Source organism: Odocoileus virginianus, chromosome 7 (genome assembly GCF_023699985.2).
Source record: "Odocoileus virginianus isolate 20LAN1187 ecotype Illinois chromosome 7, Ovbor_1.2, whole genome shotgun sequence".
Lineage (NCBI taxonomy): Eukaryota > Metazoa > Chordata > Mammalia > Artiodactyla > Cervidae > Odocoileus > Odocoileus virginianus.
The window spans coordinates 58,471,443-58,499,288 of record NC_069680.1 but is presented as its reverse complement, the minus strand read 5'-3'; the positions used below and the strand labels follow the sequence as shown (position 1 = coordinate 58,499,288).

Here is a 27,846-nt window from a genome sequence, read left to right as displayed (position 1 = left end):
TGACCAGGATGCTAAAATTTGTGCAAGCCCATTTACTGGGTAAAGAAAGCCAAGTTGCTTAAACTTTACCTGCCTTAAACTTTCTCTCAGCAGTTCAGGAGGAAGTTAAGCCTGCCTTTTTCTTTTCTTCTTTTGGAAAGATATACCCATCTTCTTGGGACTTCCCCCATGGCACTAGTGGTAAAGAGCCCGCCTACCAATGCAGAAGACATGACAGACTCAGGTTTGATCCTGAGTGGGGAAGATCCCCTGGAGGAGGGCATGGCAATCTACTCCAGTATTCTTGCCTGGAGAAGCAGAGCCTGGTGGGCTACAGTCCATGGGATTGCAAAGACTGAAGCAACTTAGCAGTCATACACCCATGTTCTTGGATTAAAAGAATATCTTCAAAATGATTTTACAACTCAAGGTAATCCATGGATCCAACACAATTCTCATCAAATAAGTGCATTTTTCTTACAAAAATGAAACCAAAATTAATTTTAAGGAGAGAGAAAAAAAGAGAGACATCTTCAAAAACAAACTCTAGATTAGACTCTCAGAGTAGAGGCATATGGCTCATTCATGAAACTCTCTCCTCTCCCTGGTACCTAGCTTTGGGGTTGGCCTGCTATATAGTAGCTGTTGAACTGAATTTTGGATTTTTTTTTTTTTTTAACATTTAAAAAAAATTTATATTGGAGCATAGTTGATTAACAATGTTGTGTTAGTTTCAAGTGTATGGCAAAGTGATTCAGTTATACATATATTTCTTCTTTTTCAAATTGTTTTCCCATTTAGGTTATTCTAGACTAGTTTATTTATGGCTGAGCTGGGTCTTCCTTGCTGTACAAGGGCTTTCTCTAGTTACGGAGAGTGGGGGCTACTCTCTAGCTGCAGTGTGATGGCTTCTCATTGTGGTGGCTTCTCTTGTGGAGCACGGGCTCTAGAGTGTGCAGGCTTCAGTAGTGGCAGTGTGTGTTGACTCAATAGTTGTGGCCCATGGACTTATTAGTTGCACCTTGGCATGTGGGGGTCTTCCCAGACCAGGGATCAAATCGGCCTCCTCTGCTTCGCAAGGCAGATTCCTAACCACTGGACCACCAGGGAAACCTGTATTATGGAATATTGAGCAGTGTTCTCTGTGCTGTACAGTAGGTCCTTGAAGGTTATCTATTAAAAAAAATTTTTTTTAAGTTTAATCAGAGGATAATTGCTTTCCCATCTTGTGTTGGTTTCTACTGTACAACCATACTAATCAGCTATAAGTCTACATATATCTGCTCCTTCATGAACATTGACTCCAGCAGATCTTGATAGCCTCATCTCTGCAGCCTCCTTTCCTCATGCATATCTATTTCTATATCAAATTGCTTGCTTGCCCTGGGATTAATCTATGCACGCTACCCAAAATGCCTGTTCCCACCATATGGAACCGCTGGATATTTGTGTGTGTGTGTTTGGACTCACGCAAATGTCATCTCTGGATGACAGCTCTGGGAGCTCATCTCTGAAGCTCCCTCTGACTGTCTCCTGGGCAGAGTTATTGCTCTGTCCTTGTCTTCCTAAGCATTTTATCTATATCTTTTCCTTTTTTTTTTTCTTTTCAAGTAAGTTTTTTTTTTTTTTTCCTTTTTTTTTTTATTAGTTGGAGGCTAATTACTTTACAATATTGTAGTGGTTTTTGCCATACATTGACATGAATCAGCCACGGATTTACATGTGTTCCCCATCCCATCCCTCTGGGTCATCCCAGTGCACCAGCCCCGAGCACTTGTCTCATGCATCCAACCTGGACTGGTGATCTGTTTCACACTTGATAATATACATGTTTCAATGTTATTCTCTCAGATCATCCCACCCTCGCCTTCTCCCATAGAGTCCAAAAGTCTGTTCTATACATCTGCGTCTCTTTTTCTGTCTTGCATATAGGGTTATCATTACCATCTTTCTAAATTCCACATATGTGTGTTAGTATACTGTATTGGTGTTTATCTTTCTGGCTTCATAATTAATAATAAAATATTGAATATTTGAAAGTTGCTGAGAGAGTAGATCTTCAAACTTCCACCGCACGGAAAAAAAAAACAAACCTTTTTTTGTAACTATGTTTGGTGATAGATTAACTAGACTTTTTGTGGTAGGTCATTTCCCAATATATATGAATATTGGATCGTTATGTTGTAAACCTGAAAGTAATATATCAATTATACCTTAAACAAAGGGAAAAAGTAGGCAATATGGCAAGAAAGTTAAGCGAAACCCTTGTATAATAAACCAAAAGAAAAGAAAAAGAAAACAACTCTGTAGACCTGGGAGCTGCCTAGCCATTGTTTATCCTCATCTCCTTCAGAACAAGAAATACATGTTAGGATGGGTTAATTTCTTTTATAGTTAAGCAAAACACCCCATAGTTTGCTGAGTTTTTAAAAAGTTCTATAATTTTGAGAGAGATGAATTCTTCCCTACCTGTGACAAAATCCATGCTTCTAGTAAAAGCAAAGGAAATACCCAGAATGTAAACAGTTTATCTCCACAGCATGAAGATACAGAAGATTCTTCACACACCCCACACAATTTTTCTGTATTTTATAGGTTTTCAGTAAAGAGAAAGTATTATTCTTATAATAAAAAGCTTAATTTTAACAAATCTATATCATGAGCTCTAAAAAGTCTCCAACTGCAGCTTTATAAAATAACACAAAATTAAAACATGAGGTTCCTTAGACTGTTAAGTCCAAAAAATGTTATTGCTTATTTGCATGGTTATGATTCATTTTTTTATTTTCCAAGTTTTTTATGATGGAGTTTTCATAATTAGAAAAAATGCATCATTTTAAAAGGGCAGTAATATTCATTGGTAAACTATCAGCAACATATATGCTCTTTGGAAGTTTCACATACTTCATTAACAACATAGCTTATGCTGGTTTTGGCTACTCTAAGAATATTACTATGTTAAGTATATGTACACTATGAAAAGAAAATATTCTATTCATCCAGTATTTTAAAGCAAATTCAATCTAGAGGCTTAAATCAAAGGATTACTTATCTTTAAATGCAGGTGTATTAGAATAATTACTTGACTTTGTACTTGGAAAATGTTAGTTGTTTCTTTGCATCAAGTAAAACATTAACTTTTTGATTTTTTTGCAGCAATAAGAAGGAAAGCAGTCTACCAACAGTTTTGAGAGTTTGCAGAAACAGCTTACAAAGAAAATGAAACTCCCTATTTTCATAGCCGATGCATTCACAGCAAAAGCATTTCGTGGGAATCCGGCTGCTGTTTGCCTCCTAGAAAATGTAAGTAGTATTTTGCTTTGAAGTACAGTGCCTGAAATCCTAGATGCTTGTAGAACCAAGTTTTACTTAAAAAAAAAAAAAGAAAATATCAGACCCACTTGTTTGTTTATCTTCCTGGGTTGTGTTCTCCGTCAAATGGTATCAACAATGTTCATGTCTGCAAGTTAATTTAACCAAATTATATGATAAGACTGCTTATATCTAGATGGATGCACATGTCTAGAAAAGTAAGATTTATGTAAAGAAGAACTAGAGCCAATTTAAAAAAAATATACCAAAAACAGGAGTAGGTGGCACTTCCCTGCTGGTTCAGTGGTTAAGACTTCCACTGCAGGGGGCACAGATTCTATCCCTGGACCAACAAAAAAAAAAAAAGAAAGAAAACTCATCCATTGTAGCCACTGGATTTTCATTCAGTTAGCACCAAATGTGGAAGACAATGAAATTAGATGAGTTTTATGTGACTGAACATGGCTGATACTACATTTAGCATAAAAAATCCTAGCTGTATATTTTTAACCTTACCTATAGTTCAGACATTTAGAAATTCTTTTCTGGACCAATAAGATGAGACATTTTGCAAGGAATTAAGTAATTTAGTAGAAAGATGGAAAGGAATTAAGCTCTAACATAGGGAGAACTCTGTTTACTGAAAATCTCATTTTAAAAATGGCTCTTTGAGGACTTCCCTGGTGGTCCAGTGATTAAGACTCCAGCTTTCACTGTAGGGGACATGGGTTCAATCACTAGTTGGGGGAGTTCCACATGCTACACGGTGCAATGAGGGGGGAAAAAGGCCCTCTGGTTAGATAAGTATTAACAGAATAGTTAAATATTCCTTGACCTCAGCTGCTTCCTGTTCTTACCTGGGTGTTGGGAAACAGGTCAATGTATCCTTCCACTCTGAGCAGTTAGTACAAGAGCAGAGTATCTGAGAATTATGTCAGCTACGCGGTAAGCAGTTGATGATCTTGAGTAAGTCTTATTAAGTTGGGGCTTTCAAGGGCAGTAAACGTCAAGCTGGTTGCAGATTAAAATCACCAGAGGCGCTTTAAAAATTCCTGTGCCGGACCAATCACAACAGAATCTCTGAGGGGTGAGACCCAAGCAGCACTGGTTTTTAAAGCTCCCCAGGTGATTCTAGTGTAAATCACATGGAGAACAGCTGCGGTTTTACTGAGCCCCATGAATGTTGTTAATCGAATCCTTATATATTTTATTTTCTCCCTCAAATAAAGCAGCAATATGGTGATCAAAGTCCCCATCTTACCTTAACAATGCATTCATTATGCAACCCTGTGGCTAGCATTTTCCAACCACACAGTGCAGAAAGTAATAACTTTAATAGACTTTACCAAGTAACATAAGAACTTGGGGGTAATAGTGAGAGAATAGCTAACAGCCGGATTCTAAATCCTGAACTTTCTTTAGAAGCAATATGGCACACAGATTAGCTTCACATCAAGGGCTTGTGGAATTGACTAAATCTACTTGTCAAAAGTCTTAGTCTAAAAAAAAAAAAGCCTTAGTGTATTTATCCCATATTCCCACGTAATATTCTAGAAGAGTTTTGAAAAAAGTTTTTAAGTGATTTATGCACTCAATTTTTACCAGGAATTAATATTACTCCTCAATGTATTCCTTTTCACCTCTAGTACATTCACTAAACTCCAGACTTAGGATCTCTCTCTCTCTCTTTCACTCCCTATTAAAATATATTTTGCATATTATTTATATATTTGGAAAAACTAGGAAATACAAATTTAAACAAAAAACTTAGCATAGTTCAAAGCAATATGGTTCAGTATGAAAGGAAGAAAAGGAAGTCTGCCAACAGGGACGCTCTCTAGAGTCTCTCAGTTCATTTTTGTGCCTTAGACCTGTGAGATGAGGCTGGTTTGATGGCCAGTCCAGGACAACTGAATAGGTATTTAAAGATTGGTTTGCTAGTTTTCTATTCTTTAGACTTGAGGATCTCCTTTCCTGAAGGTTAACTTAGCACTTTCTCCAGTGCATAATCAATAAACATTAAAATGAAATGAAAGGAGAAACTGTTGTTCTGCCCTTTGGATTTTTTTATCCACAGCTAGAGACAGTGGGCATTTGAAGCACCTAGAAAGAACACAAGTGAACTCGGGAAAAATCAGAGACAGATAAGGACTAAGCCTTATCATGCTGACCACAACTCAGTAGGCATTTAGCCTGTCATTATGTATTCTACAAATATTTGTTGACACCTGCCGTGGGCCAGGCTCTGGGGTAGGGACGGAGGTACCGAGACCAATAAGTTTGCCTGTCCTTAAGGTGCTCAGAGTCTAGCAGGGGAAATAGATGCATAAACCTGATCATTTTCCCATAGTCACCACAGAGGCTGAAAGACCAGGTACTAGGTCCCTTGGGGACCAGAGCATAGAACAACTTGCGTTTTTATGGGTGAGAAAATACTTCAGATTGCAAGTTAAGGGTTTCAAAGGAATATTCTTTTTCATTTTGTTTTGTTTAAAATTATTTAAAATTGACTGAGATGATACTATAGAAAAACTCAGTAGACAGACTAAAGACTAGATAATTGTGCTTTGAACTTTTAAGATACTTGATAAGAGACTGCTGGAAGAAAAGGAAAACTTTCTGGGTAACAACATTCCCAGAACTTCTACAGTATTCTCAAGTGTTCTGTCATGGCCCTTCTAGACAAGTCTATTTTTCAAATCTTCACTTGAGGAACACTGTGAAAGTGAAGTGAAAGTGTTAGTGGCTCAGTCATGTCCAACTCTTTGCAACCCCGTGAACTATAGCCCTCCAGGCTCCTCTGTCCGTGATATTCTCCAGGCAAGAATACTGAAGTGGGTAGTCATTCCCTTCTCCAGGGTATCTTCGAATCCAGAGATCAAACCCAAGTCTTCTGCATTGAAGGCAGATTCTTTACTGTCTGAGCCACTGGGGAAGGCCTGGACAAGTCTGTGTTTTACATCTTCACGTGAGGAACACTGTGTGTTAGGTGAGAGCAACACCAGATTAAGGGCTAAATGCAACTAGTATGAAACAGATATTTGCAAAAAACATTTAAAACTTTAAAAAGCTGATGGCTGTTCCCAGATGTCTATTTTACAGTAACGACTATATGTGGTGGTTTAGTCGCTAAGTTGTGTCCAACTATTCTGCGACCCCATGGACTGTAGCCTGCCAGGCTCCTTTGTCCATGGGATTCTACAGGCAAGAATACTGGAGTGAGTTGCCATTTCAACATAGAAAATGTATAGAAACAATATTTAAAAAAATGAAATAGATAAATTACAATGATAGCTGTGTTAAAAGCTATAGGAATTCCTGATCAGCTATTCAAATAGGTCATCAGGCTGTGGTAGTGATAAGAGGTGGTTTATTTTCCTGTAAACCTGCTTTACTAGTTAGTGAAAATAACATACCAACAAAAGTAAGGAGCCCATATTTATTCTCTCTCATATTCTAACAAAACCTTAAGATTTTGTGTGTGTGTGTGTGTGTGTGTGTGTGTGTATGTATGTGTATGTGTATGTAAATATATGTGTGTGTGCTTTTAGGGCAGAGCTTCTCAAATGTGTTATTAACATTTTGGACTGGGAAAGTCTTTATTGTGTGAGGTGTCCTGTCTGTTGTAGAATGTTTGGCAGGTCCTGGGCTTTGACCCAGTAGATGACAGTAGTCTTCCCCTACTCCCCCAGCCATGACAATCAAAAATTGCCCCCAGTTGAGAACCATTGTTTCAAAAGATACCTTCTCTAAAGAGAGGTTTATTCTGGAGTTTTCCTGTTTAAATTATCAATAAAAACAACTTCAAGGCCGAGTGTATACATTTATTCCACTTCAACTGTCATTTCCTGGCTGTCTACCGTGAGCGGGACACTGCTAGTATCAAATGTGATGCTCATAGATGTGCATTTTTATTCTTTTAAACACTAATAATCATTTCCAATGACAGCAAGGAGGATTGGCTTCACACTTTTAAGCAGGAATGCTTAGTTTTAGTTCCTAAACTACTTGCTTTTCTGGTTTTCCTGGGTAAAGTTAGGGACAACCAAAAGCCACTTTTACAGCTTGGTAGGTTATGTGTTTAAATGAAAAAAGGTGTATAGCAATCCTGAGTTCAATCCATGCTTTAACTCACCTGTAGTGTCCATTTCCACACTTGGCATCCTTTCTTAGAGAGGATTACTGACTCAGTGTGACCACACTGGGTCAGAGACTTCTGGGGTTTCTAGAGAGTTGCAACTTTGTATCTCAGTTTTATGCTCAGAAGAAGGATGCAGAGGGCAGAGAAGATTCTTCCAGGACACTGAAGCATTTTTTCTTCGCCAAGTATTTGAAGGAAGAGAGCAGTGCAAAGGAAGAGGAAATACTAGTGTGGTAATCTCTGCTTCCCAAGTACCCTCACTGGCTTCTAGAACAAAATTCTCAGCTGGGGTCAGTAATTTCAGGCAAGTTCAGCCAGACACATACTGTGCTAATTGGTTTTCATATATTATTTCATTTCACCCTCACAACCACTTTATGAATAGGTTTTATTATTAATCCCCATTTTGCAGATGAGAAGACAGAGGCAGAGGAAGGTTGAACAATTTATCTAAGTGGCTGACTTCAGAATCCCACCCCAGGTCTGCCTGACTGCAGGGTCCATGCTTTTAACCCACTGTATTCACTACTGGTGCTTCCCAGGTGGCACAGTGGAAAGAATGTGCCTGCCAACGCAGAAGACGCAAGAGATGCGGGTTCAATCCCTGGGTCAGGAATATCTTCTGGAGGAGGAAATGGCAACCCACTCCAGTATTCTTGCCTGGAAAATTCTATGGTCAGAAGAACCTGGTAGGCTACAGTCCATGGGGTCACAGAGAGACACGACTGAGCATACAGACACACTCACTACTGGACTAGATATTCTCCCACAGTGCCCCTTCCCAGTTGGTAACATGCATCAGTCTTATAATTCACTCATGCCTGTCTTCCTCACTTCTGTACATTCTATGAAATCTTAATCTATTCTGACTTGTTCCAACATCCAGGGCCTGGCACATGGGAGACACTAAAATATCTGTTGAGTGAAAGTGGAAATAGTATAATAAATTGTATTATGCAAAAATCTTCTTCTAGGAGTTCTAGCAGAAGAAGCCAACGGTAATTTTTAATTTGTTTTTCAGTTTATTTTTGGCTGTACTGTGTCTTCATTGCTGTAAGCAGACTTTCTCTAGCTGTAGCGAGCTGGGGCTGGCTGTTCTCTAGTTGCAGTGCCCGGACTTCTCATTGAGGTGGCTTCTCTTGTTGCAGAACACCGGCTGTCGGTGCAGGGGCCTCGGTGCTTGTGGCTTACTTGCTCCGTGGCGTGTAGAATCCTCCTGGACCAGAGACCGAACCTGTGTTCCCTGCATTGGCAGGTGAATTCTTATCCACTGTGCTACTGGGGAAGTCTTGGCCAACGATTCTGGATCTTTTGTTTTCATTGATGGGGTGGGATGGGCAGGGCATGCAATGCAAGCATGTGCTTTAGGTTCTATGATGGAGCTGGAGAGACAAGGCATATAAGATCCATTGTTGTTCAGTCGCTTAGTCACGTCTGACTCTGCGTCCCCATGAACTGCAGCATGCCAGACTTCTCTGTCCTTCACTCTCTCCCGGAGTTTGCTCAAACTCATGTCCATTGAGTCAATGATGCTATCTAACCATCTCATCCTCTGTCATCTCCTTTTCCTCCTGCCCTCAGTCTTTCCCAGCGTCAGGGTATTTTCCAACAAGTCGGCTCTTCACATCAGGTGGCCAAAGTATTTAGGAACAACTGAAGATGACTTGCAGCTTGAGTGCTGCATTTTGTGGACATAACTTTGCAATCGGAAACCCAGTGTCTCAGAAGGAATCTCCTGTTTCTTCCTGAATGATTTAGAACTTTCTACATCCAAGTGCTTTTCCTTTGCTAGAAAGAAAGCAGAGGGACAGATGAACAGATGGAGAGCAAGACTGTCCTGTTTAGGCTGTCATATTTCTAAACTGCCACAAGGTGGGAGTATTTTTAAACTTTACTCTGATTTTCTGATTATTAATCTTTTGCGAGTCATATGGTTGATAGAACATCAGTGTCCCAACACAGTATATTGCAACTCAGAAAAACAAACATGGTTCTCTTTTTACTGCTGGAAACTTGACTCCTGTGAGATTGGCAAAGAGAAATGGATATTAAAGCAAGAGAATTAATTGGTTCGGTTTGTAACTATTGTGTGTTACATTTGAAAATAAGCTTGTAGTGTAAAATGGAAACATTATTGGAACCAAACTTCAGTATTGTTAATGAATGTAGTCTCACTCTTTTTTCCCTAAAGTTCTCCAAGTTGAAGCAACGTTAATCTCATGATTCACCATTATTTTGCTCTTTGGTTCCAGTGTAGAAATTCAGCCACCCATGGTGCATACTGAGGGCTGCGACTATCAAACTTTTTATTGTCTCTGGCACCTCAGGCAATAGGAGATGTGTTTTCAGTGTCCTGGGACAGAAATTCAAATTGTAACTGGTGAAATATACCAAACCAGAAAGGATTAAAGAACTGATGGTCAGTGAAGTGTGTGTTTTAACTGATGTACAAAAAAGCCCATTTGCAAAGGAATCTGCTACCAAAAGATGGTGATCTTGGCTAAAATGTGAAACTCTTCAATACTTTTAGAGACTCTGGTCCTAAAGGTCAAGGGAAGCAATAGGCAAAGAAAGAAAGGACAAGGATAGGAAGTTTGGCCAAGTCAGATAGTGGAAGGACTGGCAGGCACTTAGGTTCGTGCAGCCAAGGAGGCAAATCCATGTTTTTCTTCATCAGCCCTTCAGTCACCTTTGAAGCTGATGATTGCAGATTCAGCCCTAGGAAATTAAATGGCTTCCAGTTTCATTAAGGTGTTATGTGCATGGGCAGGTAGGCCAGTTTCCACAGAGAACATTCTACAAACCATGGAAAAGCAACTTGAGCTCCCTTCTGAACGTTGCTGTCTTGTTGGCCCCAGCAGCACTCAGCCTTCTCTGCTCAGGTGGGACTTCTCACTCCCTAGCCCCACGGGCCTCCACACGTGTGACATGTGCTGATTCCACTTCATTCCTGCCATCCTAATTCCCTTACCTCAACTTGCAGAATCCTAGAGAGTCAAAGATATCATGGAAGGAGAGCAAACTCAAGTCAAGTGACTTGCCCAAGGAGCATCTCTAATTCAAACCTTTTGCCCAGTTTTTCCTGTCCAGCTCACCCAGATCTGACCTTTTGCTAGGTCCACCTCAAGTCCTCACCTTTCAAGTCCTAGAGAACTTAACGTTAAAATCCATGTATCTCAATTACATACTCTTTGGTGTGGCCTACTGCTGCTTTCTGTATCTGTCTTGACTCCTCAGCTGACAGGCTAAGGCTCTTGAACACAGGACCAGCTCTTATACATCAGGGCTCCCCAGTCGTTAATGTGCACACAGATCATCTGGTTTCTGATTAAGATGGAGATTCTGATTCAGAAGGTCTGGGGTGGGGCTTGAGACTCTGCATTTCTGACAAATTCCCTTGAAAGTGGTGCTGATGCTGCTGGCTCAGCACGGCTTGGGTAATTGATTGATGGCTCCTTTTCCTCAGAAATGTTGCAGGAGTCCATTTTATCTGATAGAAATTGGTTTTTCTGCCTGTAGCATGTTGAAGGGACAATAATAGTTTCTTTGTTATGGGGAGGTAGTGCAGTATGTCAAGTTAAAGCACTGACTTTGAGTCACTCAAAGTAAAAAGGTAACATTTTTCAAGTACTTAACTATGTATGTGTTGGACACTCTGATGAGTGCTTTATAAAACGCATTATTGGATCAAATCTTTTGGAAAAAAAAAACAGTAATTAAAAAAACACAAAAACTCATTGTGTCTGTTTTGGGTTTTCAGAAAATAAGTATCAATTTCTTAAGTGATTTCTCTTTCTGTAGGGCTACGGAGTTTCTACAGATTTTGAATACAGTGCTCCTTTAAGAAAAGCTTAGTAAGTCACCTGTGAGGATTTTTACATTAGCTGATAGTTAAGAAGTTAATTTTTTTGTAACTGCTGTTTTGTGTCTTATATGCCTTTTCTCAATACATAAACTTTAATAGGTAAACATCTTTGTAATGTTATATGAGTACACAGAAAAAGTTCTAATCAACTAAAAGGCAAGGATGTTTAGCTTGACATAACTGAGATAAGTGAATTTTGAACTTATTAGAATAAAGTTTCAATTCCTATTTCTGGGTTTCAGAAACTCAAGAGTAACAAGTTTGGCTAAAGCAAAAATGCATTTATCTTGTCTTGAGATTTCTCTTTTTATAATTAATTTTTATTGGAATATAGTTAACATCTTGAGATTTCTTTAGAATTCAGAATCTAAGTAGTGAGCATTTTGTTGATTAAAAAATTGATTTTCATTCTCAAAAAGAAAATCTATTCTTTGACCCATTTTTTCCTTGAGTTAAGAGGAATGTGTGTATGTGTATATGCATGTATATATGTTATGATATTACATAAACTTTTTGTGTTTAATTTCTTTATCTGTAAGTGGATAGAAATATCTATGTTGAGTGTTTTAAAAATGAAAATTAAATGAATACTGAATTCTCTCAGCAAATATTTATTGAGCTCCTGCCATACCAGGATGAATACAAGCATTGCTCTAAACCAGGACAAAGCAAAGTAGCACAGTGGTGCTCTCATAGAGCTCTGAGTCAGAGGTTGGGGGTACAGCCAGTAAAGGGGCATAGTAGGTAATTTCAGGTGTTATAAGTACTGGGAAGGAGATAGAGCAGTCTGGAAGGCTTCCTGGAGGAGGTGACCTCTGACTTGAGCCTGACTCATTAAAGGGAGTGTAACATGCATAAATGAGGTCAGAGTGTCCAGTCTGCTCAGAGTGGGCACCTAACATCTCTTCATCCAACAGGAATGACAGATTGTGGAGTTTCTGTTTGTAGCAATTGTTTTTAGGAGAGAGCACGTGCTCTCTGATAAAACTAGATAATAATCTGACAAAGGATAGCCCAGGCCGGTAGGTTTTTCAGAATCTGCTATAGCTTCCACAGCTCTTCACATGGTGCTAAGTGCATGGATTTCTAAAAAACAATCTTTATAAAAGTGCCTTAAATTTCTTGGTGATTATTTACTATAAGCGTACATAACTTTTTAAATTCTTTTTTACATTAAAATTTTTTTAAGCATATAACTTTTAATATTAATAAACTGTCTTTTTTTTTTTTTTTACTAGTGGTAGTTGCTATTCAAGGAAGTCTGATTTGTGTTTCTGGAATCTCACTAACCTTTTGTTTCTAATTTAGAAACTGGATGAAGACTTGCATCAAAAAATCGCAAAGGAAATGAACCTCTCTGAAACGGCTTTTATCCGAAAGCTACACCCAAATGACAACTTTACTCAAAGTAAATACACTTTTTTCTTTTCTTTTAAAAAAAATTCCTGAATGGTACCAGAAACTGTTTTTCCAGTGGGGGAATGACATTTAAGGAAAATGTCCATTTATTATTTGCATGCAGATAAGGAAGGTAGGGGAGCTTCTAATTTGATGTTCAGTTCATCTAAGGGAGCAGATTCTGATGAATTGGAATCTTTCAGATCCAGATCTAGCATTGCAGAGCCCTAGAGGTCTTGCCTAGACTTTGCTCCTCCTTTTCACAACACGTTTCAGTGATTAATTATGCTAATACAATGTTTAGAAAAGAATAAGAAAATGAAAACTTTGAACCCCGTTGTATGGAAATGATCTCATCTCTCTTTGGTTTTTCTCCTCTGAAGGTTCCTGCTTTGGATTAAGGTGGTTTACACCACAGAATGAGGTTCCTCTCTGTGGCCACGCTACCCTGGCTTCTGCAGCTGTGCTGTTTCACAAAATAAGTAATATGATTTCCTTTTATGAACTTATCAGTTAGTAAATAGAAATATTTTTAAAAACTCTCATACATTCTTTCCTGTGAACCAAAGTGACTGGTATAAAGACATTACAAAGTTTATTTCACATGATTTATTATGTAGAAACAAAACAGCAACCTTCAAGAACACTTTGATTTTTCAGGCATGTTGAATAGCCATGGTTGCTGTTCTCTGAAATGCCATTTTCTTTCATTTATAATTCATTCTATTTATTTACTTTTGGTTGCGCTGGGTCTCTGTCGCTGTGCGTGGGCTTTCTCTAGTTGCGGCCCGCAGGGGCTACTCTGGTTGTGGTGCATGGGCTTCTCACTGTGGCAGCTTCTCTTGTTTCAGGGCACAGGCTCTAGGCACAGGGGCTTCAGTAGCTGTGGAATGCGGTCTTAGTTCCTCTGTGGCATCCTCCCTCCCAGACCAAGTATTGAACCCATGTCCCCTGCATTGGCAGGCGGATTTTTATCCACTGTATCACCAGGAAAGTCCCACCATTTTCTTTTAAATAGGAGCTCTCTGGTCTCTGTGACCAACACAGGAGGACAGCTTGCAAGGCAGAATAGGTGTTTAACATGACATAATACTGGGGAACTAAAAGACATACTTTCCCCCAAATGTGTACCCAACCAAACTGGAATTCATTTCACAATAAAAGCTTCTTTATTCTGAATTTTAAGTATTCATGAAGTAAACTATATACATTTACCCCGTGAAGAAAGAATGCAGCACTTTAATCCTACCAGTTCCCCTCTCAGCGACACTTAGTATAAAAAAGATCAGGGCTTTGTGGGAACAGGGCAGAGGAGAGAAGCCTGGAAATGTCCGAAAAGTAGAGATAGAAGCAGCCATGAGCAAGTGTAGAAACAGAAAGTCAAACAAGGAAGTAAGCAGGATGATATGACAGAGGGGTAACTGGGGGAGTGGGGGGTTTGAATAAGAAGTTCTTTTGGGAGTTACCTCACTTGAGTTCAGTTGCTCAGTCCTGTCCGACTATTTGTGACCCCATGGACTGCAGCACAGCAGGCCTCCCTGTCCACCGCCAACTGATGACAGGGAGCTTGTTTCCTCTCTCACTACTCTTCCCGACAGCCTTTCTGATTACGCTGACTCTCTAGGTTGTTTTGCCTCCTTCCTTCACCATCCCTGACCCCCGTCCCTGACCCCCGTCTGCCCTCCGGGTCACACTTCTTCCATCCCTTTGCGGCTCCCTTTGTCCCTGTTCTCTTTTATTTTATTTTTTTTTGCTCAATCCTATTAATTTTTTTTTCCGTTTATTTTTATTAGTTGGAGGCTAATTACTTTACAGTATTGTAGTGGTTTTTGCCATACATTGACATGAATCAGCCATGGATTTACATGTGTTCCCCATCCTGAACCCCTTCCCACTTCCCTCCCCATCCCATCCCTCTGGGTCGTCCCAGTGCACCAGCCCTGAGCACTTGTCTCATGCATCCAACCTGGGCTGGCAATCTGTTTCACCCTTGATAATATACATGTTTCGATGCTGTTCTCTCAGATCATCCCACCTTGCCTTCTCCCATAGAGTCCAAAAGTCTGTTCTTTACATCTGTGTCTCTTTTTCTGTCTTGCATATAGGGTTATCATTACCATCTTTCCAAATTCCTTATATATGCATTAGTATACTGTATTGGTGTTTATCTTTCTGGCTTCACTCTGTATAATAGGCTCCAGTTTCATCCATCTCATTAGAACTGATTCAAATGTATTCTTTTTAATGGCTGAGTAATATTCCATGGTGTATATGTACCACAGCTTCCTTATCCATTCGTCTGCTGATGGGCATCTAGGTTGCTTCCATGTCCTGGCTATTATAAACAGTGCTGCGATGAACATTGGGGTGCATGTGTCTCTTTCAGATCTGGTTTCACCAGTGTGTGTGCCCAGGAGTGGGATTGCTGGGTCATATGGCAGTTCTATTTCCAGTTGATGTCTCTGCTTTTTAATAAGCTGTCTAGGTTGGTCATAGCTTTTCTTCCAAGGAGCAAACGTCTTTTCATTTCATGGCTGTAGTCACCATCTGCAGTGATTTTGGAAACCCCCAAAATAAAGTCTGTCACTGTTTCTACTGTTTCCCCCTCTATTTGCCATGAAGTGGTGGGACCAGATGCCATGATCTTAGTTTTCTGAATATTGAGTTTTAAGCCAAATTTTTCACTCTCCTCCTTCACTTTCATCAAGAGGCTCTTTAGTTCTTCGCTTGCTGCCATAAGAGTGGTGTCATCTATGTATCTGAGGTTATTGATATTTCTCCTGGCAGTCTTGATTCCAGCTTGTGCTTCATCCAGCCTGGCATTTCACCTGATATACTCTGCATGTAAGTTAAATAAGCAGGGTGACAATATACAGCCCTGACTTCCCAATTTGGAATCAGTCTGTTGTTCCATGTCTGGTTCTAACTGATGCTTCTTGACCTGCATATAGATTTCTCAGGAGGCAGGTCAGGTGGTCTAGTATTCCCATCTCTTTAAGAATTTTCCACATTTTGTTGTGATCCACACAGTCAAAAGCTTTGGCATAGTCAGTAAAACAGAAGTAGATGTTTTTCTGGAACTCTCTTGCTTTTTCGATGATCCAACAGATATTGGCAATTTGATCTCTGGTTCCTCTGCCTTTTCTAAATCCAGCTTAAACATCTGGAAGTTCATGGTTCATGTACTGTTGAAGCCTAACTTGAAAAATTTTGAGCATTACTTTCCTAGCATGTGAGATGTGTGCAGTTGTGTGGTCATTTGAATGTTTTTTGGCCTTGCCATTCTTTGGGATTGGAATGAAAACTGACCTTTTCCAGTCCTGTGGCCACTGCTGAGTTTTCCAAATTTGTTGGCATATTGAGTGCAGCACTTCCACAGCATCATGTTTTAGGATTTGAAATAGCTCAACTGGAATTCCATCTTACCTCCACTAGCTTTTTGTAGTGATGCTTCCTAAGGCCCACTTGACATCACATTCCAGGATATCTGGCTCTAGGTGAGTGATCACACCATTGTGGTTATCTGGACCATGAAGGTGATATTTTTTGTATAGTTCTTCTGTGTATTCTTGCCACCTCTTCTTAATATCTTCTACTTCTGTTAGGTTCATACCATTTCTGTCCCTTATTGTGCCCATCTTTGCATGAAATGTTCCCTTGGTATCTCTAATTTTCTTGAAGAGATCTCTAGTCTTTCCCATTCTATTGTTTTCCTCTGTTTCTTTTCATTGATCACTGAAGAAAGCTTTCTTATCTCTCCATGATATTCCTTGAAACTCTGATTTCAAATGGGTATATCTTTCCTTTTCTCCTTTGCCTTTGCTTCTCTTCTTTTCTCAGTTATTTGTAAGGCTTCCTCAGACAACCATTTTGCCTTTTTGCATTTCTTTTTCTTGGGGATGGTCTTGATCACTGGCTCCTGTACAATGTCACAAACCTCTATCCATAGTTCTTCAGGCACTCTATCAGGTCTAATCCCTTGAATCTATTTATCCCTTCTACTGTATAATCATAAGGTATTTGATTTAGGTCATACCTGAATGGTCTAGTGGTTTTCCTTACTTCAGTTTAAGTCTGAATTTTGCAATAAGGAGTTCATCATCTGATCCACAGTCAGCTCCCGATCTTGTTTTTGATGACTGTATAGAGCTTCTCCATCTTTGGCTGCAAAGAATATAATCAGTCTGATTTCAGTAGCGACCATCTGGTGATGTCCATGTGTAGAGTCTTCTCTTGTGTTGTTGGAAGAGGTGTTTGCTTTGACTATTGTGTTCTCTTGGCAAAGCTCTGTTAGCCTTTGCCCTGCTTCATTTTGTACTCCAAAGCCAAATTTGCCTGTTACTCCAGGTATCTCTTGACTTCCTACTTTTGCATTCCAGTCCCCTATGATGAAAAGGACATCTTTTTGGGGTGTTAGTTCTAGAGGTCTTGTAGGTCTTCATAGAACTGTTCAACTTCAGCTTCTTCAACATTACTGGTTGGGGCATAGACTTGGTTTACTGTGATATTGAATGGTTTGCCTTGGAAATGAAGAGATCATTCTGTTGTTTTTGAGATTGCACCCAAGTACTGCATTTCAGACTCTTTTGTTGACTATGAGGGCTACTCCTTTTCTTCTAAGGGATTCTTGTCCACAATAGTAGATAGAATGGTCATCTGAATTAAATTCCCTCATTCCAGTCCATTTTAGTTCACTGATTCCTAAAATGTTGATGTTCACGCTTGCTGTCTCATATTTGACCACTTCCAATTTACCTTGATTCATGGACCTAACATTCCAGTTTCCTGTGCAGTATATGCTCTTTACATCTTTGGACTTTACTTCCATCACTACTCACATCCACAAATGGTCATTGTTTCGCTTTGGCTCTGTCTCTTCATTCTTTCTGGAGTTATTTCTCCACTCTTCTCCAGTAGCATATTGGGCATCTACCAACCTGGGGAGTTCATCTTTCATTGTCCTATCTTTTTGACTTTTCATACTGTTCATGGAGTTCTCAAGGCAAGAATACTGAAGTGGTTTGTCTTTGCCTTCTCCAGGACCACGTTTTGTCAGAACTCTCCACCGTGACCCGTCTGTCTTCGGTGGTCCTACATGGCATGGCTCATAGTTTCATTGAGTTAGACAAGGCTGTGGTCCATGTGATTAGTTTGATTAATTTCCTGTGATTGGGAGCTACTTAGATGGGGATAATAAGTGAAGGTCTTATAGGCCATGTTTGCCCTGGAAGCAGTCTCATTGGCATGCTGGAAGGACGAGGGGCAGTATTCTTAGGATTAGCATTGTTAGCAGAGTAAAGAAAGCAGAATTTTTTCTGCTCCCCAACCCACCATGCCCCTTGTACCAGAAAGCAGAATTTTAAAATTGTTTAAATTTTTAAAATTATTTATTTATTAGAATTTAAAAAAAATTCTGAATTACTTAGCTTATTTTTGACTGTGCTGGGTCTTCGCTGCTTTGTGTGGTCTTTCTCTAGTTATGGTAAGCGGGAGCTCCTCTCTAGTTTCAGTGCACAGGCCTCTCATTTGGAGGCTTTTCTTACTGTGGAGCACGGGCTCTAGAGCACACGGGCTTCAGTAGCTGCAGCTCACAGGCTTAGTTGCCTGTGGGTTCTTCCTGGACCAGGGGTTGAACCCATGTCACCTGTACTGGCAGGCAGATTCTTAACCACTGGACCGCCAGGGAAGTCCAAGGAAGCAGAACTGAACACCATGTGAAGTTGAACTGCAGAGTAGTAGCAACAAAGTCCAGATAGTCTTGCATAGAGTAGGCCTAAGGTTGGATGAGAAAATGCTTTGTAAATAATGATGTCTTACACCAATTGTAATGAGAAGACTCAAACTTTGAATTTCAGAATGTAAATTTTATTTTGTGAAAGCTAATCAGCAATGTGACATTTCCTCACCTTTGAGATATGTTCACAGAAATACTAGGGAAAAGAGTTAAGTCATAAATCTTTGTTTTCACTGAAAATGTTATCCCCTCTGAGATAAGTCGCTCAAGTTGTATCAGTAATATAAAGGGATATTATATCAGGGTTTGTGATCTAATCTTTAAATCAAGATTTTATATATATAGTTTGGCTTGTTTATGGTAAGCTTGATTTGTTCATATCAGACTGTTGTATATAACCTGTATGTTCTATGTGTCATCCCTTTGGCTTAACTTAAACTAGTAGAGTTTATAACTCTAAAACTCTATTGTAGGAGTATATAAAATATATAAAATATAAAAATATACATTAGAAAACATTATAGCAACCCTATAAGCTATGTTTAATTATTTACCATTTTATTGGTAAAATGAAATTAGTATAAGTTTAATTACCCCATTTTATTGATGAGGAAATTGAGGTTTAAGGAGATTAAATAATTTTTTTAAGAGCACAGCATGATGTCATGAGAATCGGTTATGTTCTTGGTTCTCAAGTTAGAATCCAGTGAGAGTTTTCTCTACTAAGACCCCAGTAACCCAAACCTGGAACCCCTTTACTGGAATGAATGACACTGCCATCCAATCTTTAAAAGTGATCAAAAGAGACATGCAACTATATAACAAAGTTTATTTTTCTATTTCTTGATTCCTTTCAAACATTTGACAAAATAAAATTCTTTTTTTGGCCAGAAAATGTGAATAGCACTCTCACGTTTGTCACTCTGAGTGGGGAACTGAAGGCCAGAAAAGAAGAGGATGGTATCGTCCTGGACCTGCCTCTTTATCCTGCCCATCCCCAGGTCAGCTTTTTAAAATTATTGCTACACACTGTGTACAAATTGCCCGTTTTACAGTGATTTTTTTCTTTTTTCCTGATCTAGAAATTGCATGAAGTGGAGGACTTGATAAAGGTTTGTGAAAGAAAGTCAAACTTGAGCCCTGTGATTTGATCATCTGTTATTATTTGAACAAATTTGATCTCAAATATAGACCTCCTACCAATGTAAGTGTTCTAGTTTAAGCTTGGGTGAATACCACGTGGTGCCTTTAAGGTTTGAATTTTAATATTGAATCTATTTGGTGAAAAGGTTGACCAGTTTTTCCTACCTCTTCATTATCTGATTAGCCTCCATGGAAAGATGGGGGAGGGGAGAGTGCCATGTGGCAGGCTGAGAGTGAAAGAAAAGAATGGGAACAGCCTGGCAGCAGTCTATGCCCTGATCTCTTCAGTGGAGAATAAGGCTGAGATGACGGGGCTGTGCTTTGATGGAAGAGAGCAGAAAAGCAAGGGTACTCCAATAGAGAAGACAAGATACATATAGCAGCCTCCTCAAAGGGTCTGTGTGGGGATGGGGCTTAATGATAAGGATGATGATGATGATGATAGAGAACAGTTTTGAGAGTCTCCTCTGTGCAGTACCATGCATTTTAATGCATTATTTCATTTAATTCTGTCACCCAGGGCAGTAGGCACTACAGTTGTCTTGTGTAGATTCTAGAAGGCCAAAGCAGCCCTGGATAGCCAGGTGCTTAGGTTTTAGAGCAGGAAGGGCCCAGGTCAGGACCAGGTCAAGGGTGCCGTGAGAAAAAATGATTCTGGGAAATGGCCTGTTATGGCTAGTAATGGGTGTTTCTTAGTGAATTTTCAAATACAGCATTTGTTATCTCTTTAGTGTTTTGCTTTAAGTTTTCAAAGGATATAAGCAAGTATCATGGATTCTACTTTTACACTCAGCTTCTCCTATGGCTTGGGTTTTGGGAGACAAGCCAAATTAAAAAATGAATTGCTTTAAGCATATTGGCAAAAAAATAGAAAATCTTTACAGTGGTAGACCTTGTTCATGGTAGAAAGAACTTAACCTCATCTCTCTAAGCCTCAGGGTCAGCATTTGTAAAATGAGAATGATGAAAGGTATTTATCATGAGTATTGTCATTTTGGGCTTCCCAGGCGGCTCAGTGGTAAAGAATCTGCCTGCCAATGCAGGAGACACAGGAGATAAGGGTTCGATTCCTAGGCTGGGAAGATCCCCCTGGAGTAGGAAATGGCAACCCACTCCATTATTCTTGCCTGGGAAATCCCGTGGACAGAGGAGCCTGACGGGCTGCATTCTTTGGGATTGCAGAGTCGGACAATGCAATGTGGAGCATGCACGCATTGTCATTTTGTGTTCCTAGAAACTGGCAATAAGATTCTCAGTTGAGAATTAAACTTTCAAATTGACATAAGAATCCATGCAGAGAAGGGTTGGACAACCCTTCAGAGAGACTGGGAGGCCCGGAGAGCAGATGGGATTGGGCTGTAGGAATTCCCATATCTAGAGGGGGGACATTGGTCAGCAGTGGTCACAGAGGCAGACCTTCCAGGCACTACCCACAGCAGAGTCTTGGACATGGAACCTATAGCTTCTCAGCCCCTAAAGAAGATTAGAGAACTTGAAACCACCCACTGACAGTCAGACAACTACCATGTAACTCTAGTCTGTTCTGGTGGCAGCTGGTTGTGGTGCCAAAGGATGACTTGTAGGTGTTTTTGTCCCCTCACAACCTCCCTCAGCACCGCAAACCAATAAACAGACAAACATACCGTGTCTCAGATATGAGCATGGTTACATGTAATCTTCAGTAAAGGGTAAACCAGGGTCTTTGGATAATGTTACTATGTTCTTGATCTGTAGTGTATAGCCTAAGTGAAAACAGCAAGCTTGTCAAGCAGAACAGCCTTGAGATGAGTGCCCTAGTCCCCACTTCCAATCATACTGCTGGTCCCGAGTCCTTCTTCTGTAGAATCATCTAGTTACCACTGTAGCTACAGGAACTCTGCATATATTATTTCATTTAATCCTCTAAGAAGCAGGCATAAAGCCCCCAGCTCTACAGATAGTAGACAGTAGCGATTCAGAGCTTTGATTCCAGGGCTCCTCAGTCCTGGCTCAAAGTGTGTGTATGTGAGAGAGAGATTCTGGGCCTCCCTGAATCTTTTTATCTGTGGGAAAAATACCCAGTTGAAGGAGTTGTGTATCGAGTCTCATAGTAACATGTATGAACAAGGCCTATCTTTGACTCTCAGAGGCTAAACTCAACCCCTACTAAGGTCCAAGGGGTTCTGAACACCAGGAAATTGGTCTTCTTTGAGAAATACCTTGAATCCTAAAACTGACCTGAAACTCTTGGGACTGGAGACGTTGGGTGTGCCTGGCACAAAGCAGATGTTTGTGAGAGATCGTTCTCCGAGGACTTGACCCAAGACGCACTTCTGAGGAAGTTTTGGTCTGTCTCCATAGACTGCCATAGGTGACACGCTGGTTCAGGATGTTCGCTATTCCCCAGATACCAAAAAGCTCCTGGTCCGGCTCAGTGATACTTACAACAGGTAAATGAGGTTTTTGACTTCGTCAGCGCTGTGGGAGAGGGCACCAGATTCATAGCTCTGGCTTGATCTGGCTGTGCCATGTTCAGTCGAACTATGATCTTCACAACCAGTGTTCTGTTCCTGGGCAGGAAGGTTGTACTTACTCTTCCTCCCTTCCTGCTGAGCCATTGGACAAGCTGCAGCCTGGCCTGCTTTATGGAGTCTGGGGAATGGGTAGTTTGTGGAATGGGTTTGTCCTAATCCATCCTGTTTATGAACAAGGTCATTTCTGGAGAGCCTGACAGTGAACACAGAGAATTTGCTGCAAGTGGAAACCGCAGGGAAGGTGAAAGGACTCATTCTCACCCTCAAGGGAGAGCCTGGTGGGCAGACTCAAGCATTTGACTTTTACTCCAGATATTTTTCTCCATGGAACGGTGTGGCTGAAGACCCCGTAACAGGTACTTTTTGTCTTGAATCCTGAGGAAAGCTAAACAGTGGAGAAGGAGGAGAACAGCTACTTAAGTGCCCTCCACAATGAACTTTCAGGTTGTTTGGGTTTTGAGTTGCCTTTGTTTTCCTGTCTCCCCTCCCCTTCTCTTCACTGAAGTCTCTTGTGAAAAACACAGTGTTAATGAGGCAGTATATAGCAAGGTTAAATTTTAGCATCAGACAGGCTGAATTTGCATCCTAGCTTCCTAGCTGTTGACCTTGGGTAAATGACTTAACTTTTTACAGCTTTTGTTCCCTCTCTATATAATATGGATAATACCTCATAGGTTATGTAAACACAATGCATGTTAAACACAAAACATAATGAGCACAGTGCCTGGCACATGGTAAGTGCCCAATAGCTGTTAGGTATTTTAACAACTAACGATAAAACTGGCTCCTTGAGCCAACACTTCTAGAGCTACCTGTTGCAAAATCCAGTGGCCAATGTCCACTATATTCCCAAAGTCCTTTGTCCTTTTCAGTGGCCAGACTGTGTGATCATTGACCAAGATTTGAGTTTTGAAGGACGAAGTCCTGGACTGCAGGTGGGAATCAGGGACAGGAATAGTGTTTTTCTTCCTCCCCTCCTCCTTTCCCAGACCTGCTCACTAAGTGAGTGAAATGGGTTCAGGAACATAGGAATTCAGGATCTTCCACAAACCAGAAGCAGAGAGTTGAAATAAAAAGTTGGCAAGAATGTGATGCTTCCTCCTTTCATCCTCCTTGATAAAAGTGGACTGACCAGCAAAAGGTGGGGAATGGTTTTTGGAGGAAGCTGATGGATAAGGAGTTATGAGTGGATTTACACATGCATGGCTGCTTCCCAGAGATTTTGGTTATCACAGAGGGAAGGTGTTTTCCCCCTTGTAATAATGCTTTTCTGGAGTGGGAAAGCTTTGGACAGTGATGGCCAACAATCTCGGTTTGCTTGAGACTGAAGGACTTCTCAGAGTAGGGATCTTCAGTGATAAAACCAGGACAGCCTCAGGCATACTGGGATGCTTGGGCACCCTGCCCCATAGTATTTAGTATGTTTTTCTGAAGGAGAGACCTTTTTTAGACCATCCTTTCCTCTCCCAAATACTTTCCTGTCAGTTATTACTTTGTAGTTTGTTTCTTCATTTTAGTATTTATTCTCTGACCTAAACCTAGGGCACAATCATGTGAAAAAATATCCCACTAAAACAAAGCTCTTTTGGCACCAAAAAACTGGGAACGTTGGCTTCATGGAAATTTTGGTCTTTTGTCAGAGTTCCCACCCTTCCTTGCGTGTATGTCTTAGGAGGAAGGATGTATTTTTCCTTGATAGATGTAGATAGATTTACACAAAAGCCGTAATTCTCCTACCATGGACTGACAGGGAATTGATAGACAAGAATTAAAGCTTGCAGTTTAATTCAGCCTTCAGAAAGTGTAAGATGAAGCAGATACGTCTTTTGAAGGAACTTATCCATAAATTCTGTCTTCCTTTCTATTTCCATTCATAATTCCACACTTTGCAGAGGTCATGGCCAACATAATGACTAAGTTGTTTAAGGTTCAGTCAAACTGGATAGTTTATCCTTTATGAATTTAGCAGAGTTGCTCCTATTTTCTTTAGGATTGTAACATGACTTTTCAATTCTTTTAAGGGTCTGCACATGCTGTTCTCAGTAGCTATTGGTCTGAGCAACTGGGGAAGAAACACTTGCACGGTAGGAGAGTTCTTTTTCAAATTTAAAAAAAATTTGCTAAACTTTAAGCTAGTATTCCTTCTCATATATACTGTCCACTTGAAGATGTAATGAAATGTTAACTATCACCCGCATGAAAACTAAAGGTTTCGAATTCCTTCACCCTGAATCTTCTGCTCAACATCCTCCACCCCAAACATCTTCCACCTGTTTCTCCCAAAACACAGACACACTTCTAATAGTTAAGTGCCAAGAAAGTATTTGCTGAATAAAGTTAACTAGCTGTGTAATTTTGGCCCAGAAAAGTTCTTTATAATGTTTGAGTTGAGATTGGATGATTACCAGGGTCCCATTATGTGATTAAATAAAACAAATTGCCTTGGAACCAATTCTCCTAGTGATTAATATATTGCTCAGGACAGAGAAAATAGATGGTAATCAGTGGAGGTTACACAGCTCCTACCACATGCGGAACAGGCTACACAATCAAAGTAAAAGTTTGACCTTAGTGGACAGAAGTTCTTACTTAGTGGGATGGTTAAGCCTCTGTGACCCTGATTTGGGAATAGCAGGGTAGCTGTTTTCTTTCCACTGTGAGCCTAATTACTTCCCTAAACTCAAAAAGCCTGAGGCTCTACCTCACGTTTGCTTGACAAGTGTGGTTGCTTGCTAACCACAAAGAGTAGGGAACTCCTTTTGTCCTTTTCAGACCTCGAAAGACAGGGCCTTCTCTGAAGCGCCCGAGAGCACCCCCTCTTTATCTTTTTAGCCTTTTAGTCCTAGGCTCTGTCTTTTCACTTGTGCTTGCTTACTCCTAGACCTAGACGGAGCCAGGGAGGAGGCTACCGTTAGGGTGCGTCTGGGGATGGACCGGAAGTAATGGAGGAAGTGGTTCAGAAAGGGAAGACGTAGGGCCGTGTGCGTCTGTGGCCTCCGTCCTCAGGAGAGCGGGGTGGGCAGGGCAGTCTTATGAACAGATGAAGGAATGCATTCTTTAAAATGCATTAAAAATTAATTTAATTTAATTTAAAATGCATTTAAAAAATTAGTTAATAGGTTTTATTGAGAACATTTATTACATTAAATAAGTTTCTCACGTACATTGTATTTCTGCTTCTATACTTCCGACAGTGTGCTCACTATCAAAAATCTATTTTCTGTCCTTCACCATGCAGTTGATCTTTACCCATTTTGATCCCGCCCATGCTCCCCTGCCCATCCCCTTCTGGTAACCACTCTCTGTTCTCTGTGTCTATGTGTTTGTGTTTGGTTTGTTCCTTTATTTTGTTTTCATTTGCTTGAAAGAATGTATTCTTTAAACTGACCTGGGAGATTCTAGAGCTTGTAATAATCAGTCTTTCACTATGTCTTATTAATTAAAGGGGTGAAAATGATCTTGATTTGTGACTTGTTTTATGTTTTCTTTAGCCTTTCAGTGTTCCAACCGGGGAGGAGAACTGACGATTTCCCTGCGTTCTGATGGACGAGTTGACATCAAGGGAGGCGCTGCTCTTGTTTTAGAGGGCACGCTGACAGCCTAGACTGCTTGCACTGCAATGATGCAATCTTGAATTACTATTTTCTGCATAAAAAAATGTAAGCGACTGCTTTGAATAAGATTCATTGTAGTCCACTTGATCCTCACCTGAGAAATAGAACAATGAAGACATATTAATGGGGATTTAATAATGCTTCCTGGTGGATTAACTAAAGGAGTTTTGGTTCTACCTGTGAACATATTCGAAGTAACCAATATCAAAGAATAATGTTGTCACCTTTAATTGTGACCACCAATCACAGAATGAGGAACACATTTATGAAGAGTAAGATTAAATCATTTAAACTCAGATGTGAGTACCTGATAGACTGTCTTGCAGCCATCGAAAAGACCCAATAGCTATGTAGAAATGTAGAAAAATAGTTCACAGTATAATACTAAGAAAGAAAATTATAGTAGACTATTAAATGTTAGCAATGTTATGCTATGTCTGTGGCGAATAGGAATTTATATGGACAAGAATGGATCATGAAGATAGAAAAGTAAAAAGAGTTTTTGTGTGAATGGTAAGGTTGGAGTAATTTTAATGTACCTAAAAAGTTATTTCCTTTATTGGAACATGCTCACGTTTAATACCTAAAAATCAGGACATGTAGGTAAATAAATAAAATGCCCAGAAATTTTTTAAATGAGTGATAATGAGTGATAGAGTGGTAATAAAATTAAACATGGAAAGTAACATGATATCCTGCCTCTTTCCAAGTTCTTTTCAGGGTGGGAATCCCCCTTACTGTCATTCCCATGTATTCTGCAAGTTAGGTGCCCAGCTGGGATCTGAATTCTCACCTATGGGTCAGATCTGCTGCTTAGCAATCTGATGTGGTTGGTAAAAAGCAATTTGCTGTCTCCAGTGTGTAAGACACTGGACTAGAAGCTGGCAGGGTAGAGAGCTGGGGGGCAGGATGCAAAGGAGATTAGAGGGGGAGCTTGTAGAACTCTCAAGGGACTCTTAACTGGGGAGACCAGGCTCATCCTTTCATGAAAATATAATGAGCAGTTGTATTGGTCTGTGGTTAGGGTCTGCCATATGCAGACCCTGAGTGTTACGGCGTAGTCAGGGGAGTGTTAAAAGACAGGGCTTTGAAAGATGGGCATGAGCAAAGCTTCAGAGATTAATGAATGTACACGGCCTCTAGATTTTGTCTAGAGTTCCTACATCTTGAAAGTAGTTACATTCTATAGGAACAGAGATATAAAGGAAAGTAGTTATTCTAACAATCTAGTCGAAGATATGAGACACAAGGACAGAGAAACACACAGACAGATAAATAATATTGAAAATGATTCTTTTCCTTTTTTGAAAACTAATCTTTATTGTTGTTGCTGTTGTTTTCTATAGAAAAGACAGGAATCACAGCAATTGTGAGTCATCCCCAGTGTATGAGAAAGAGAGAACTATAGTTCTTCAGGTGTGTACTTCCCGGACAAGTAGCATTTGCACTACCTGGGAGCTTATTAGAAAAGCAAATTCTCAGGCCCTATCCCAGACCCACTGAATCAGAAGCTCTGGAGATGGAGAACAGAAATCTAGTTTTTAACAAGCCCTCCAGGCAATCTGGGTGTACATTTAAGTCTGAGAACCTCTAGTATTCATGGTAATGAGTGATAGAGTGGTAATAAAACACAAAAAGTAAGGTAATGTCCTGCCTCTTTCCAAGTTCTTATTGGGGTGGGAATTCCCCTTGCTGTCACTGTCACTCCCATGTGTTCTGAAATATCCTAGTATTCAGCCACTGTCTTCTTCCGTCTCAAGTGACAATTGCTTATGTAGCTCAATTACTTTTGTTCTCTATTGGTGTTTTTTTTTTTTTTTTTTTTTGGCTGCACCAAGTGGCTTACTAGGATCTTAGCTTCCCAACCAGAGATTTAACCCATGCCTTTGGCAGTGAAAAGTACAGAATCCTAACCACTGGGCTGCCAGAAAATTCCCAATAACTTCTAAATGTGCATTATCTCAAAATCTTCCTGACCACACCAATATACTTGCTGCTTAATGTAGTTTTGGAGGAGCTATTTTTTTTTTCCCTCATAGCTTCCAGTTCTGTTCAGCTAGAAAAATTAGCTGTGCTCAGGTGGGAGCTGTTCAGTAATGTGTTGGTAATATAGAGATTAGTTAATCAGCTATGATTTATTAATGATG

At 40.0% G+C, this 27,846-nt stretch overlaps 1 protein-coding gene across 3 annotated transcripts in view; it reads left to right on the top strand.

The window, feature by feature from the left end:
* PBLD (phenazine biosynthesis like protein domain containing) overlaps positions 1-26,390 on the top strand; it is a 33,785-nt gene extending 7,395 nt beyond the window's left edge. Inside the window, exons 1-10 of one of the 3 annotated variants that reach the window (XM_020869891.2) lie at positions 3,191-3,282; positions 8,581-8,687; positions 12,606-12,705; positions 13,079-13,177; positions 19,321-19,430; positions 19,512-19,541; positions 21,913-22,001; positions 22,263-22,441; positions 24,107-24,169; positions 25,577-26,390. In XM_020869891.2, coding sequence (XP_020725550.2) covers positions 12,645-12,705; positions 13,079-13,177; positions 19,321-19,430; positions 19,512-19,541; positions 21,913-22,001; positions 22,263-22,441; positions 24,107-24,169; positions 25,577-25,689 — 744 coding nt within the window. In that variant the 5' untranslated portion in view covers positions 3,191-3,282; positions 8,581-8,687; positions 12,606-12,644 and the 3' untranslated portion in view covers positions 25,690-26,390. Of the gene's footprint in view, positions 1-3,135; positions 3,283-8,580; positions 8,688-11,233; positions 11,287-12,605; positions 12,706-13,078; positions 13,178-19,320; positions 19,431-19,511; positions 19,542-21,912; positions 22,002-22,262; positions 22,442-24,106; positions 24,170-25,576 lie in introns of those variants that run through there. The other 2 variants (XM_020869889.2, XM_020869893.2) reach the window with 2 other exon arrangements.
* The last annotated feature ends 1,456 nt before the right edge of the window (positions 26,391-27,846 follow it).